This window comes from Rhinoderma darwinii, chromosome 2 (genome assembly GCF_050947455.1).
Source record: "Rhinoderma darwinii isolate aRhiDar2 chromosome 2, aRhiDar2.hap1, whole genome shotgun sequence".
Lineage (NCBI taxonomy): Eukaryota > Metazoa > Chordata > Amphibia > Anura > Rhinodermatidae > Rhinoderma > Rhinoderma darwinii.
In genome coordinates, this window is record NC_134688.1 from 421,923,155 (window position 1) to 421,938,765 (window position 15,611).

General features: G+C 42.0%; 1 protein-coding gene across 6 annotated transcripts in view; it reads left to right on the forward strand.

The window, feature by feature from the left end:
- Positions 1-15,611, forward strand: part of NEK8 (NIMA related kinase 8) — a 234,362-nt gene that overhangs the window by 22,225 nt on the left and 196,526 nt on the right. For all 6 annotated transcript variants that reach the window (XR_012881570.1, XR_012881571.1, XM_075854281.1 and 3 more), the window contains exons 5-9: positions 3,789-3,994; positions 8,298-8,377; positions 9,563-9,750; positions 11,318-11,465; positions 11,618-11,694. Coding sequence is in view for 4 of the 6 variants with exons in the window: in XM_075854281.1 (XP_075710396.1) it covers positions 3,789-3,994; positions 8,298-8,377; positions 9,563-9,750; positions 11,318-11,465; positions 11,618-11,694 (699 nt within the window). In the remaining 2 variants the exon portion in view is untranslated. The remainder of the gene's footprint in view (positions 1-3,788; positions 3,995-8,297; positions 8,378-9,562; positions 9,751-11,317; positions 11,466-11,617; positions 11,695-15,611) is intronic.

Genomic DNA, 15,611 nt, shown 5'->3' on the forward strand with positions numbered 1-15,611 from the left:
AGACATGTTAATGATATGTGAATGCAATTTTTTTTTTTTTTTTTTAAAACACTCCTAACAACGCGCAGAAATACACACACTTAGGCCTCATGCACACGAACATATTTTTTTTCCTCCCGTAAATACGGGTCCTTTGTCACACGTATTCGACCCATATTCCACCAGTATTTACGGACCCGTGCCCGTAAATACGGGTCCGGTGTCACCAGTATTCCACCCGTATTTACGAACCCGTGCCCATAAATACGGGTCCGGTGTCACCAGTATTCCACCCGTATTTACGAACCCGTTTTCTCTGCACTAATCGGCAGCCCCTTCTTTCTATCAGTGCTGGAAAGAGAGAAGGGGCAGCCCTTTCGGGCAGAGTTTCCTCAGCAATTGTAAGTAAAAGAAGTTCATACGTACCGTTGTCTTGGTGACGCGTCCCTCTTTTGACATCCAGTCCGACCTCCCTGGATGACACAGCAGTCCATGTGACCGCTGCAGCCTGTGTTTGGCCTGTGATTGGCTGCAGCGGTCACATGGGATGAAACGTCATCCCGGGAGGCCAGACTGGAGGAAGAAGCAGGTAAGTTAACTTTTAATACTATTAACTCCAACGGTAGTCACTGTCCCGGGTGCTGAAAGAGTTACTGCCGATCAGTTAACTCTTTCAGCACCCTGGACAGTGATTATCCCCTGACGTCGCCTAGCAACGCTCCCGTAATTATGGGTGCACACACATAGCCACCCGTAATTACGGGAGCCCCATAGACTTCTATGGGCCTGCCCGTGCCTTTATTACGGCCTGAAATAGGACATGTTCCATATTTTTCAACGGTACGGGCACCTTCCCGTAAGCATAAGGGAAGGTACCCGTGGCCAATAGAAGTGTATGGGCCCGTAATTACGGGCTGTAATTACGGCTCGTAATTACGGGCGTTTTTACGTTCGTGTGCATGAGGCCTTACTGCTATCTTGGAATGCTATCAATGAAGTTACTAATGCTTGTTTGAAAAATGTTATGTCACGCTAAATTCACTTGGGCACGCAAATCATCAAGATTGGCTGCTGGCAGCTCTCTTTGCAATTGCCTACCATTGCCGTCACAGATGTGTTAGATGGGAGACAAGTCTGGAGAGACTGCAGGCCTTGGTAACACATTTAGGCCACGTAGGCTGCTCACAGTAGCACAAGCAACATGCGGCCTGGCATTGTCCTGTTAAAAAAGTGCTTCTGGGACACTTTGGAGGGAATGGCCTTACCACTGGTTCCACGACCAAATCAATGTAACACCGAACTGTTAGTGTACCTGAAATGAAGACTAGAGGGGTCCAGCTACCATACATTATGCCACCCTACACCATAATCCCGGAAGTAGGACCAGTGTGACGTTCCCTTGTGAAGGATTCTTCATGGCGTTGCCCACGTGGTCTCCAGACAAATCTCTGGCTATCATTGTGTCCGAGACAAAAGCAGGACTCATCTCTAAAGAGGATAGAGCTCCATTCCGGCCTCCATTGCCATCTTGATGTTCACCATGATAGCCTTTGAGAGCGGTGGCTTGTGGTCAATGGAACACCTGTAGCTGGACGTCTGGCTCGTAGCCCAATGTCGTGCAAACGCCTTCTGATGGTTTGTGTCAACTCTGATTGCCGTCCTAGGCTTGGGATGTCATATCCAATTTGCAGTACACAATGGATCACTACACTACTTCCAATCGGATGATCCTTCCGTGCAGAGGTTCGCCTCCACGCACCTTTTGCTGTCATTCCCGTTCCTTTTTGTTCTCCCAACCTCTGGGACATGCAACGTTGAACATTACTGACATCTCGGCCTAGTAGTGTAGCGATCTGCCGGAGTGATAAACCAAGGTATCTCAGTTCAAGGATTCTGTCCCACTCAGTTTGCGACAAGTGGTGATAACTGGCACGTAGACAAATAGGAGGCATCTCATAATCATCCCACATCGCTTGATACGATTTTTGAGGTTTCCTGTGGCTAAAAAACGTTGCTTTCAATCTGGTTTTTATGTAACTCCCACATGCCGCAGATTGGAGCTGTGTGCTTGAAAATGTTATCATTTGCAGATCTTAGCGACACTTGCTTCCTCGATTTGCATAACCTTACGGCTTGCCATTCTTGGTGTTGCAATTTCAATGTTGAGGAGTATATGTACAGTGGTGCTTTAAAGTTTGTGAAACCTTCCGAATTTTCAATATTTCTGCATAAATATCTCTCACAGGTGCAATTTAACTTTATAAGAAAATTCTATCAATGAGATAAAAAGTCCCCCACCCCATTTCCCCCAGCTATTTCCAAAACTGCACGTAAAAATGATAGGAAAAATAAATACAAATACTTGCCAAGAAATACAGCCACCAACTTCTTCTTCCTTGTATCTGTGAACGGAAGTGCTGGTGCCATCTATGAACATGCAGTAAGGCCTCATGCACACGAACGTATTTTTTTCCTTCCGTAAATACTGGCGTAAATACGGGTCCTTGGTCACACGTATTCGACCCGTATTGCACCAGTATTTACATACCCGTGCCCATAAATACGGTGCCCGGGCACCTTCCCGTAAGCATACGGTGAGGTACCCGTGGCCAATAGAAGTCTATGGGCCCATAATTACGGGCCGTAATTACGGGCGTTTTTACGTTCGTGTGCATGGGGCCTAAGTGACAATGCTGGATCTACACAAAAGCATTGTTATCCGGAGTGTCACCTGTGTCACCTGTTACTAAGCAACAGGCTGAAGATATTTGGGCTGCTAGTAATCAAAGTATCAAACAGAGCAGTTGAAAATATATTAATTGGGGAGTTTGAGTTTCCTTTTGTACCATTGAATTAACTATTGAGTTGCCGAGGTTTAAAATGGCTGTTTAGTGACTGGTTAGACTACAGTGTTTGACTGGATCATTTAGGGCTTGTCCACACATAACGGAATTGCTGCAGAAAATTTCTGCAGCAATTCCGCGGAAACTAACAGGATTTCCGCCGCGGAAAAAACGCACCATTTCCTGTGTTTATTACTGCAGAAAATGGTGCGGATTTTGCTGCGTTTTTCTCAATATTGGGAGATGGTGATCTCTTTTCTGAAAAATGCAGCAATTCAGTCCACTTTCCGCAGCAGGAATTTACATGCTGCGGTACGAAAAATGCGCACCGCAGGTCAATTTCAGGTCGGAAATTTTACGCAGCGTGTGGATGGGATTTGTTAAATCTCACCCACTTTACTGCTACTGTATTCTGCTGCATATTTTCCGTCCACAATTCCGGACGGAAAATATGCAGCAATTCCGCTACGTATGGACAAGCCCTTTATAATTCATCTTATATAAAATAATGGAAGACACCATCTTTTATATTGTAGTATATCCAAACTGTTGATAGTAGGAAGTTCTAATAGAATTGCTGCAAAAGGTACCCATTCAGGATAGGTCCATTCCAACATCTAGAATATATTTAGAAGTATTGTATAACTAAAATGCCTCTTGGTCTTGGGTTCAAATCCAACCAAGGACCGTTTTTGCTTGGGTTTCCTCCTGGCACTCCAAAAACATACAGATAAGGAATTTAGATTGTGAGCCCCACTGGGGACAGTGAGTGAGGACAACTTCTGTACAGTGCTGTGAAATATGTTGGCGCTATGTAAGTAACAGAAATAAATACATTTTAAGTTCTCAATTTTTAATCCACTGAATTGGACTTGAGTTGGTTGCTTTAGATGCCTCCACCTTTTTTCTTTGTAAATGTTTTCTAATGTGTTTTCTAATGTTTTATAAATTACTCTGTGTGCACAGAATTTGCCTGCTTTGGTGCTGAAGATCATGAGTGGGACATTTGCTCCAATATCAGACCGGTATAGTCCTGAGCTTCGACAACTCATTGTTAGCATGCTCAACTTGGACCCTTCCAAAAGACCACAGCTGAATGAGATCATGGCTCATCCTATCTGTATACCCGCACTTCTCAACCTGTACAGTGACATTGGCTGTGTCAAAATGAGGTTAGTATAGTATACAGCTATTCAGCCGGGCACTTCAAATAATATTACCAGTGAAAACAAAATTTTCATTAGTTCTTTAGCTACAGTCATTTTTGTTGCCTTTCATATCCCTACGTGAGACGCCACTGGAGACATTTCAACTAAAGCACTCATAGAAACATTTTTATGGTATGTTCAGTATGGTCTTGATGAGATGGCATCTTTTCAGACTGAATTTTTTAGAAAACTGTGATAACAGCCGATATGAAAGATTCAAGATATGGCTGGCCACACATTTTCATTCAAATGAATAGTTGTCTTTTTAAGACATGGATGTGCTGGGACTGCCAAAGCGAGAGCAGCTCATTGTTATTGGCTCTCTGCTCTGGTAAAAAGGCTGGTTACACGGGCAAATTTTTACCAATAACAAGCGTCAATAAACAATATGTAGATAACTGGTTTTTATTTTGAAAAACGATCATTTTTGAGCAAGTTACGAGCAATTTTAGATTTATGCTAATTCGTTTCTTAATAGACAACTGGGCGTGTTTTTACTTTTTACCAACTGGGTGTTGTGAAGAGAAGTGTATGACGCTGACCAATCAGTGACCAATCAGTGACCAATCAGTGACCGATCAGCTTCATCCACTTCTCATTGTTCCAGCCCAGCTTCTTTCACTGCAGAATCACACTGTAACAATGGGCTGGAACAATGAGAAGTGTATGACGCTGATTGGTCACTGATTGGTCAGCGTCATACACTCCTCTGTACAACGCCCAGTTGGTAAAAAGTAAAAACACGCCCAGTTGTCTATTAAGAAACTAATTAGCATAAATCTAAAATTGCTCATAAGTTGCTAAAAATGATCGTTTTTCAAAATAAAAACCACTGTTATCTACATTACAGCGCCGATCAGATTATGTAGGAGATAGGGCACTTATAATCTGGTGACAGAGCCTCTTTAAGCACTCCATTACAATGTGATCAATAGGGGTGCTCAATTCCAGCTTCCGTTTTTAACTGAGATGTGGTCATATATATACACAGCAACTTTCTTTTGAAATGAACGGGAGATAAAGAAACAGTCAAGGCTTTGTGTTTGGTGAAGGTCACAATGATCAGACCTGCACAATTTGTCTAATTAAATTGTAGAATATGTTAATGCCTCAGGCTGGGGCTAGACCTAGACTTTTTAACACTCACTAAAAAATAACGGCTGTCCATAGGAATCTCTTCAAAATCGCTCCAGTCAAGACATTTGCTAGTGATTTTTTAAAAATCATTACATGCTGGGATTTCAAAGCTACACGCTTGCCGGGAGCGATTTTGAAGAGATTTTCACTCTACTCAATATATTCCTATGGACAGCGATTTATCACAGCGATATTACAGTGATTTTTTTTAATAGATAGCCCTAGCCTAATGCATTCCTATGAACAGTGATTTATCACAGCGTTTTTTTTGTAGTGAAATAAATACTCTGTGTGTAGCTATAACCTAATGCATTCTAACCGGTTTTTTTGTAGTGAGTGATAAAAAGCCTAGGTGTAGCTCCAGCCTTATAGGGGGTTTTCCGGTTTTATGTTAAAGGGTGACTAAACTTTAAAAAAAACTTCTGACATGTCAGAAGTTTTGATTGGTGGGGACCTGAGCACTGAGACCCCGATCGATCGCTAAAACGAAGCGCTCGGGTAAGCGCTGAGCCGCTTGGTTTCTGATGGTTTTTTCTTGGAAAGCAGAGCAATTGGTGTACAGGCTCAATAGAAAGTCTATGAGCCCGTACACCACTTGCTTGGCTTTCTGAGAAAAGCTGATCAGAAACGGAGCAGCTCAGTGCTCACCCGAGCACTTCTGTTGCTTCATGTTAGCCATCGGTGGGGGTCTCAGTGCTCGGACCCCCCACCGATCAAAAGTTCTAACATGTCACTGTGACATGTCAGAAGTTTTTCAAAAGCTTAGTTAGTCTTTAATAAAGCCTAATCAGTGTATAAATAAAATAAAAACTTTCTAATATATTTTGTGTTTCAATTTCTCATCATTTTTAAGATACTAGTTTGCTGTCAGTGAATGAGAACACTTGTTTATATTCAGAGACTACAAACCTGTACATAGCTAGTCCTGCTCTCAGCTGAGAAGTGGATACAATTGTCTCCAGTCTCGACAATGCTGGTTGAACTAACACATTATCAGCAGCGGCATTATTACCACTGATATTTTGCTACAATGGATAAAGTTCCTCTTACACCGGCCAATTTTTAACTGGTGCAACGAGCGCCGATCAAAGAGACAGCTCGTTGATCGGCGCTCGTTTGCTCCAGTCACAAGGAGCTATGGATGGGGACGAGTGCTCGTTACTCCACACGCTCATCCCCATACATTATCATCATGTGGGCAGCGCGTCTCCTTGTTTACACAGGGAGATGTGCTGCCGACAACGATAATATTTTCATTTTTTAAAATGATATGATCAGTAGATAAACGAGTGTTTACTCGTTCATCTGCTGATTGCTGCCCTGTTTACACAGGACAATTATCCGTAAAGAGCGTGTGCACGATAATTGACCCGTCTAAAAGGGCCTTTAGTCCTGGTTATTTACCTCACAGAGGATTGTCTAGACGATACATTTGCATCCACTTCTCATCTGAGACCAGGACTAGGTATGTACCTGAGTTTGCAGCCTCTGAATGTAAACAACAGTATTTTCTTTCACTGACGGCAAACTTATTACTTGAAAATTGCAACGGAATTGAAGTTGTTTTCCCATAAATGATGTTTATCACCTATTGACAGGATAGGTGATAAATGGTTGACTGGGGGGGGGGGGGGGGTCAGATCGCTGGGACCCTCACCGATCACCAGAACGAACGTCCCTGAGTCACATATGTGAGCTTTATTTATATAGATTTTCGGCATCACGGTGGCTCAGTGGTTGTCACTATTACCTTGGGTTCAAATACAAACAAAGACAACATCTGCATGGAGTTTGTATGATCTCCACAAGTTTGGGTGGGTTTCCTCCAGGTACTCAAGCTTTGGCCCACACTCAAAATCATAGATAAGTCAAAATCTGAGATAAGAAAATGAGATTAGAAACAGTGAGTGATTTGAATGGTGACAACCTCTGTATAGCACTGCAAAATATGTTAGTAAATTAATGCGTACATCGGGGCGTGTTTACTACTTTTACTAGCTGGGCGTTGTGTATAGAAGTGTCATCCACTTCTCTTCACAACGCCCAGCTTCTGGCAGTGCAGCACTGTGACGTCACTCACAGGTCCTGCATCGTGTCGGCACCAGAGGCTACAGATGATTCTGCAGCAGCATCGGCGTTTGCAGGTAAGTCGATGTAGCTACTTACCTGCAAATGCTGATGCTGCTGCAGAATCAAGTGTAGCCTCTGGTGCCGACACGATGCAGGACCTGTGAGTGACGTCACAGATCTGCACTGCCAGAAGCTGGGCGTTGTGAAGAGAAGTGGATGATACTTCTATACACAACGCCCAGCTAGTAAAAGTAGTAAACACGCCCCGATGTACGCACATAATACACGCCCAGTTGTACTTTTACTTTTCAACACGCCCAGTTGTACTTTTGCAAGCCTCATTTGCATAAATACGAAAATGGTCATAACTTGGCCAAAAATGCTCGTTTTTAAAAAATAAAAACGTTACTGTAATCTACATTGCAGCGCCGATCTGCTGCAATAGCAGATAGGGGCTGCAAAATCTGGTGACAGAGCCTCTTTAATTCTTGTACTAAACACTCCGGTGGTTACTGAATTCATTCATCTTCACCTTCTTACACCTCACAGTGATCTGATGTCCTCAATATCCGAAAGAATACGAGTGATCAGAATAATAATTGCCCAATGTAATTGCAAAAATTATGAGCAATAAACAATTAAAATATAGTTGTCCTGAGTGAAAATTGATCTTTCATACATAAAACTAATTTGCACAATATTATAGAGTTGTACCACGTAGATTTGTTACCACTGTTCTTTATTACCATTACTATCAAATAAACAACCGCAATCTTTCCCAGTATGATAATTATACCTGTTATCGGTATTCGCTGATATGAAATTATTGCTACGTATCAATGGGTTTACTGAGATAATTTAGTGCTAGGGATGTAGAGCAGCAGTCGTCTAGTTCTCTCTCTGGATGACACATCCATATCTGTACAAGAAAGTGGAGATCCGGATGTGTCACCTGTTTTTGTGGCCTATGTTACCCAGCACAAACATTCAATTGCTTGAAGGTCAAATAATTATTCATTAGGGAGTCTAAGGAGTTCCCCTTTATTGTTTTTCTCTGTAGAGTGGAGAAGCCTCTGGCAGCAATGCCTGCAGTAACCCGTGGACGGCCAGCTGGCCGGATCCCCAGTGCCAGATCCCACGGTGAGGATTTACTTACCAATGTTATGTTGTAAAAATTATATGTAAATAGGTTTGTAATTTGGTAACAAAAAAGTTCAACTAGACAGCTCTACTGTGGATTTTAGATAGAGAGATCACAATGGTTGAGCGTAAAAGAGTTATCCATGTCACACAAAGTGATGGCATATTGCTAGGATCACTTTGTGATAGGTAATGGTCTGACTGCGGGGCCCCCAGCGATCATGAGATTGAAGGTGCTGTAGGGATGGTTTATCGCTACGTCTCCTCCTCAGTTTTTATCTGCACAGTGACGCTCCCAGCTACCGGCTTTGCAGGAAACTGCAGCGCGGCCCCATTCATTTCAATAGAGCAGTGTTGCAGTTCCTTGCACAGTGGGTGGCCGATGTGCAGTTAAAAACAGTGAAGAAGCCATAGCACTAGAGCAGCACTACGGCACCTGCTATCTCAGGATTGGTGGCGGTCGGTGGCATGTCCTAGCGATATGCCATCACTTTCTGTGATAGGAATAACAATTTAACCATTCTACCCAAAAGCTAATTAATGACATGGCATCTTTCCTTTGTCATCATGTGGTCTAGATAGTATGAATGACCATATTCATAGAGACCAAATTCATCTCCCAACTACATTAACCAGCACTTTATTAGCTAAAAAGCCTAAAAAAGATTTTGCCAAAATGACGTTATAAATTTCTTCAGAAATGATCATTAATTATGTTAAAAATAAATTTTCTAGGTGATGTCCACACATTATAGAGTTTCTATATGAAATGACTCTGGCCACGTGAGGTTACTGGTTCTATGTGCTTTTACAGGGGAGGATTTATTCATATTATACTCCGTCCCAGCACTGGAATAGAACTATCTGGGTTCTCATAATTCAGTCCTATTCCAGCCTGGGCTTGTTTCTTGTCATGTTCTGAATTGATGTCATATTTCCTGGAAGCTACATAGATATCATTTATCCTGCATGCGAACATCCCATCAGCACTTCTGAAATGCTTCTCCATATTGGTCACTAATTTATTTAACCTGACAGGTGCCTATTACGGAGCCAACGGCAGAATTGTGCGGCACATTCCATTATTTCCTATTATCACCAGTTTTTGCCATGACATGTTGTGCTGGAGCAGAATATTCGGAAGTTCAGTTTGAAGTCATGCTTGTATTGATTTGTTATGATCAGGTGGTCGTGTGGGATATTCTGCGGCAAAGCCTGGCATTCCTCCCCCTCTGTCCTCTGTGTACACCTGGGGAAGTGGGATCACCAGTCCTCTCCGGCTGCCAATGCTGAATACAGAGGTGGTCCAGGTGTCAGCAGGTAGAACTCAGAAAGCAGGAGTCACCAAGTCTGGGAGGATTATCATGTGGGAGGTGAGTATCCGTCAACTCTGACCCATGTTACAAAGAAGAGGCTTGGACCTGTCTTGTAGTAATAATGCACTATAGAATACGTAGGAAAGTGGAAAGGGAGATTTAGATGGAAGGATTCATCAGACAGACATGTTTATGTTCCGGAAGTATAAGAATGAGCATTGTTTTATACTAAATGAGTTAAATTACTCCCAGGATTTACAGTAGGGTATAATTTATTTCTTATCTATTGCTCCAATGTATCAAAAATGAAAAAAAGGAAGAAACTATCCTACCGTTTTGTGTACACAGCTCCTATGTCCCTCTTTTTTACCAACCTACAGATGGTTAGATAAAAGAGGGTGCAGATGAAAAGCACTAACACATGACTGCAGTTTAAGGCCCCATGCATACGACCGTGCCAGCAATCACGGCCCGTGATTGCGGGCACGGCCGGTCGCCGACTGACAGCCGCATTTTCGGGCCGTGCTCTCATACAAAGTATGGGAGCACGGCCCGCAAAGTGCAAAAGAACGGACATGTTCCATAATTCCCGGAACATTTCCACGGCACGGACACCCTTCCGTAGTGCTACGGAAAGGTGTCAGCGTTCAATGAAAGTGAATGGCTCTGTTTTTGCGGACCTCAATTGCGGTCCGCAAAAACGGAGGTTCTTTACGGTCGTGTGCATGGGGCCTAAGGCCTTATTCACACAAACGTGTTTCTCATCTGTGTTTGTTTTAACAACGGACAGCACACTGACCCATGCAATTCAATGGGGTTATTCACACATCCGTGTTTTTTTCACAGAACGTGTGTGCGCTGCGAGAAACTGCAAATCCTATTTTGGTCTGTTTTTGCAGACCAGACTCATCCAAGTGTTTGGGTGCGTGAAAAAACAGACATCACACGGACGACATCTATGGGATGTCCGTTTTTCACGCATTAGGCTCTGTTCACATCTGCGTTGGGGTCCCGTTCTGACGTTCCATCGGAGGTTTCCGTCAGAGCGGGACCCTGAGCGGACACAAACTGACACCGACGGAAACCAGAGGTTTCCGTTTCCATCACCATTGATTTGAATGGTGACAGAGCCGGTGCCCGTGTTTTTCGTTTGTGTCGAAGACTACCCACAGGGTTTGTTTTGAGTCTGCACCTATGGACACATACATTTGCATAGGGGCTGTATACACAAATTCATGGGATAATGCGAAAAGTAGGCTTCATCCCTATTTTGGAGTGGTATTGATTATTGAATTCCAGTAAAATCGATCATGTTATCATTAATTCCATGGAGAAGTGTTATTAATTGCAGCACTTGGTTTTTAATAATACAGATTATACAATTAACGCGTCATAGGAATGTTGTGAGTTTCAGTAAAGGAAAAAAAGCATAGACCTCAAGACTCCTCTTCAGCAATAATAACAGGGCAGCGATGTCTCTTATTTATACGCTTTTCTGATCCAGCTTTTTGTCTTTGTATCGTTCTGCCTCTATACAGCCCCACTGTCATGTCTTTTATCTATCGCAGCTTGCATTTTAGTTTTACATACACTTTCTAATCATTTGTCAACTTTTTTATTTTAGGCACCTCCAATCGGTGCTGGAGCTCCTTCTCTTCCTGGCTCCATAGAGCATGCGCAGCCTCAATTCATCTCCCGCTTCCTGGAGGGCCAGTCTGGAGTTACCATAGAGCATGTGTCCTGCGGTGACCTCTTTACTGCGTGTTTGACAGGTGTGAACAAATATATAATGTAAACCTTATGGAGTCCTTTAGATCCATGATTACTAATGGTCTTCATATCATAGACATAGTACAGTGGTTGACATTCAGTCATGATTCTAGAAACCAGAATGATTGCTAATGAGGCTTTCATCTTCCTCCAGACAGGGGTATCATCATGACATTTGGCAGTGGGAGCAATGGTTGTTTAGGACATACCAATTTGAATGATGTCACTCAGGTAAGGTTTATTAACTGTAATGCCTGAACTTTATTATATTGATCATTTAGATAGATAAAATAAAGGTCACTTTGGTGCCATCGCCACGTACTTCTCATCATCCTCCTTAGAAGAGACAGTGGCTTGTAGAAATCTTATAATGTGCCACATAAAAACTCTGTCAGGGGAATACATAGAGGGAGATTTATCAGATCTAGTGCAAGGGAAAATCTAAGCTGGTGCCCAGATCAACCAAAAACATTCCACCTCTCATCTTGCAGACACCTTGGAATATAAAAGCAGCAAACCCAATGGGCAACTTTTTACTTGGCAACAGTTTTGAAAAATTGTCCACAGTGTCCCCTGCTCCATATCGCACTAGTAAAAAAAGAAATAAAGCTAAATTGTAATTCAATTCAGCCGTTGTGTATGGGGACCGCCACCAATTCTATGTTATGTGAGGGACAACAAGCGGTGCTGTCATCCACAGGCTTTTAGTTGGGCATTTGATGGCACAGATAGTACTGCTTCTCTGTCTCTTCCTGTTCTCCAAGACAGCAAGAATAAACATGGCTGCTGAGCTAAAAAATTAAAAGATGAATATAAGTGGATTTTATAAGAAATATGAACAGCCAATTGTTTGTCAAAACCGAACTATTAACCCTTTAATGACCAGGCCTGAAAAGGCCTTAATGACCATCTAATTTTTTCCCTCTCTGACTTTCAGCAGCCATAACTTTTTAATGTTTTCATTGACATGGCTATGCGAAGCCTTGTTTTATGCGGCAGAAATTATTTTTTTTGTTCTGCGCAGTTTGGGGGGTACAAAGCATTTACTGTGTGATTTATTTTTATGGCATAATTTTAGAAATAAATTTTGTCAATTTTTTTTGTTTTTGTTTATTTTTTATGCTGGTCACATTTTACACTAAATAAGCTGTTAAATTGATTCTTCAGGTTATTACGGTCATGTAGATACTTAATATGTGTAGTTTTTTTGTTTTTATGTAATGTATGGGCAATAAAATATATTTTATACTAAATAATGACTTCTGGGGTGGGGGCATTTCTTTATTATTATTTATCTTTGTAAAAAAAAAAAAATTCAATCCCATGAAGGTATAACTTTTGAACATCTTTTTTTTAATGCTTTGAATGTATTAGAATACTCCTGTATGCTACTACATTATACTGTGTCATTATGACACAAGCTACTGTTAGGGCAACACATAGTGTGCCCTGACTGCAGGCATACAGAACAGACCTTTCTAGGTTCCCAGGGCTGACTGCAGAGGGTTCCCCCAGTCTCCAATCGCATCACCGGGTTCGAAGAGGAGAGTCTCCTTTGATCATGCTGCGTTCACGGACCTCGGTGATCAAAGTGTTAAACATCTGGGGTCGTAGTTTCCTCCCATCCCAGCTGTATTCAGCAGGCCTCTCTTAGTACAGGAGCTGTTAGTAATAGCTCCTGGTTAGAGAGTTGAGCGCTCATTGAAGCGTACAGAAGCCTTTTCTACCAAAAGACGTTGCTGTAGACTCCAGACCTGCACCGCCTGCCGTCAAAAGTCAGTGGGCGATCAGAAATGGGTTAAAGGAACACTTTGGGCAAAATGAATATACTGTGTTATGCCTAATGCTTGGTTATGGAGGTTGTGTATGACACAGGAATTCTCTCTTTGGTGTTCTTAGGATCCCTATCTCATGCACCACCCTGTCAAGCCTTAGTAGAATTAAAGGGAAGAAGGAATTTTTTCCTCCATTAGGCAATGTTGGCCAGTTCAGCATCAAACAGTTAATTCTGAGAAAGGTTAAACTTGGTGGATATGTGTTTTTTTGTCAACCTAAGTAAAGGCAGATCTATTTGGCGCTGTATGGTGCCTCCATATGGCACCATATTACAGAGATATTCTCCCCTAGATGCAGTGCTACTAGGTGAGAATCTTACAGAAAAAAAACCCTCTATATGCCTCCATATGATATCGGACACCTATGAAGGTACAATATGGCCCTATAGAAGGCTATAGGCTTTGTATTATGGCTCTGTACAACATGGGGGTTGTAACAGTATACTTAGTCAAAGACTAAGGCCCTGTTCACACTGAGTTTTTTTGGAGGCAGGAAAAATCTGCCTCAGAATTCCATCAGGAATTTTGAGGCAGATTTTAAACTGTGCGCTTTTTTCGCAGGTTTTTTCTGCGTCCCATTGAGTTCACCGGGAGGTCAGAGGCAGAAGCTGCGGCAAGAAAGGACATGCCACTTTGTTTTTCCACGAGTGGCTAAAAACTGCCCGGGGAAAAAAAACTGCTCCGCCTTCCATTGAAATCAATTTGGGGCAATTTCGGCCGCTTTTTGGCACGGGTTCCGACAAGGTTTCTGTGTCAAAATCAGTGCCAATAAACTCTGTGTGAACAGGGCTTAAAAACTGTATTTCTGTGTATGTGCTTGGCAAGCCCCATATTGCTTGTAGAACAGCATATGCTACAGATTGCAAAATAAGGACAGGAATGTGTGCAAAGCCGTTACAACTAAGTCATAAAAAACGTTTCTCTTGGAGCAGATGCACGATGACAGCTTGTGTAGGCGAATGATAACTGCACAATCACATATTGCTACTTTTACATGCAATATTTTACTAAGCTTGCCAATAGATTTTCTTGCTTCATTGCTTTCTGATGAACATTAACTAAAAACTTTAACATTCAGAGTTGATACTCCTGTCATTCTGGTAATGAAATGTTACGGACAGTACATGCCAGTTATGTAGTTACGTTATCCTAAATCACATAGGTTAAGCAGTTAGGAAACTGGGGAATCCTAGGACCTAATCCTTCATTGAGCAAGAGGAAAGGGTGTGGATGAACTGTAGTCAAAAATGATACATCAGTTGAAAAATACAAAGGTTATATTGTTGGTGACTTTTTTTTAACTTGGCTTTTTTCTTGGCGTAAGTAATTTGTCGTCATTGCAGGGTGTGTGGCCGGCATAACAGAGGAATCCAGTATACAGCCATAATAATACTTGAGTGCCCTTACAAAGAACCCCAACCCAGTAGTGAGCTTTCTAAGACGGACTTTCGATAACCATAGTGCTAGAAAATATTGTTTGAAGATCATTGTTTCTGCCTTGTATCATGCAATCCCACTAAAGGCCCTATTAGACCGAGCGATCATTGTGCGAATGTTTTTTGAATCGTTTGAATATAGGAGATATTTGCCACGTGTAATAGCGTGCAATGATCGTAAAAGATCAGCCACATCTACCTGAATGAAAGATTATCGTTCATCGCCGCCACATCCCTTTGTCTAATTGGAAAACTTCCAGTCGCTAGCAGTTCAGAGATGAAGTGTGGGCGAACGAGCAACGATCGCAGTAACGTATGAGCAGTAAAAATCTTAAAAACCATCTTTTGAACGTAAATGACTTGTTAAATCACTCGTAGCTCGTTCATGAAAGAATATGTGGCCGTCTAAAAGGACTCTAAAACCATGCTCATACTTTCCATTTTCCGTTTTTTTCATATTTTTATTTTTTTTAGTAGAAAAAATGACCTTGATGCAAATCTGTGGTCGCATGATAGGTTTAGATACACTACCTCAACACATTCCCTGGATATTATTTATAATTAAATGCAGCATTGTCAGACCTGTAATCTGTTCCCATAAATGTTTGTACCGGCAAAAGAAAGCTTTGCAGTGCTTCATTGTTGTCTAGTATGCAATCTATGATGTTACAGCTTGAGATATTTAGATTTGTAATGTGTATTTTGGTGCTCAAACTCCTTGTGCAAGCTTTAATCTTTTCTTTATGTGGGATGCAGGGCCAGCATTAACAGACATGGGCCAATCAGAGGAGATCCAAGGGATGATGGGCCTAAGAAAGCTGCCTGTAGAGCAGAAGCACTTTCCACTACATTATCTTCCTTTAGTAATCCGCTAGTA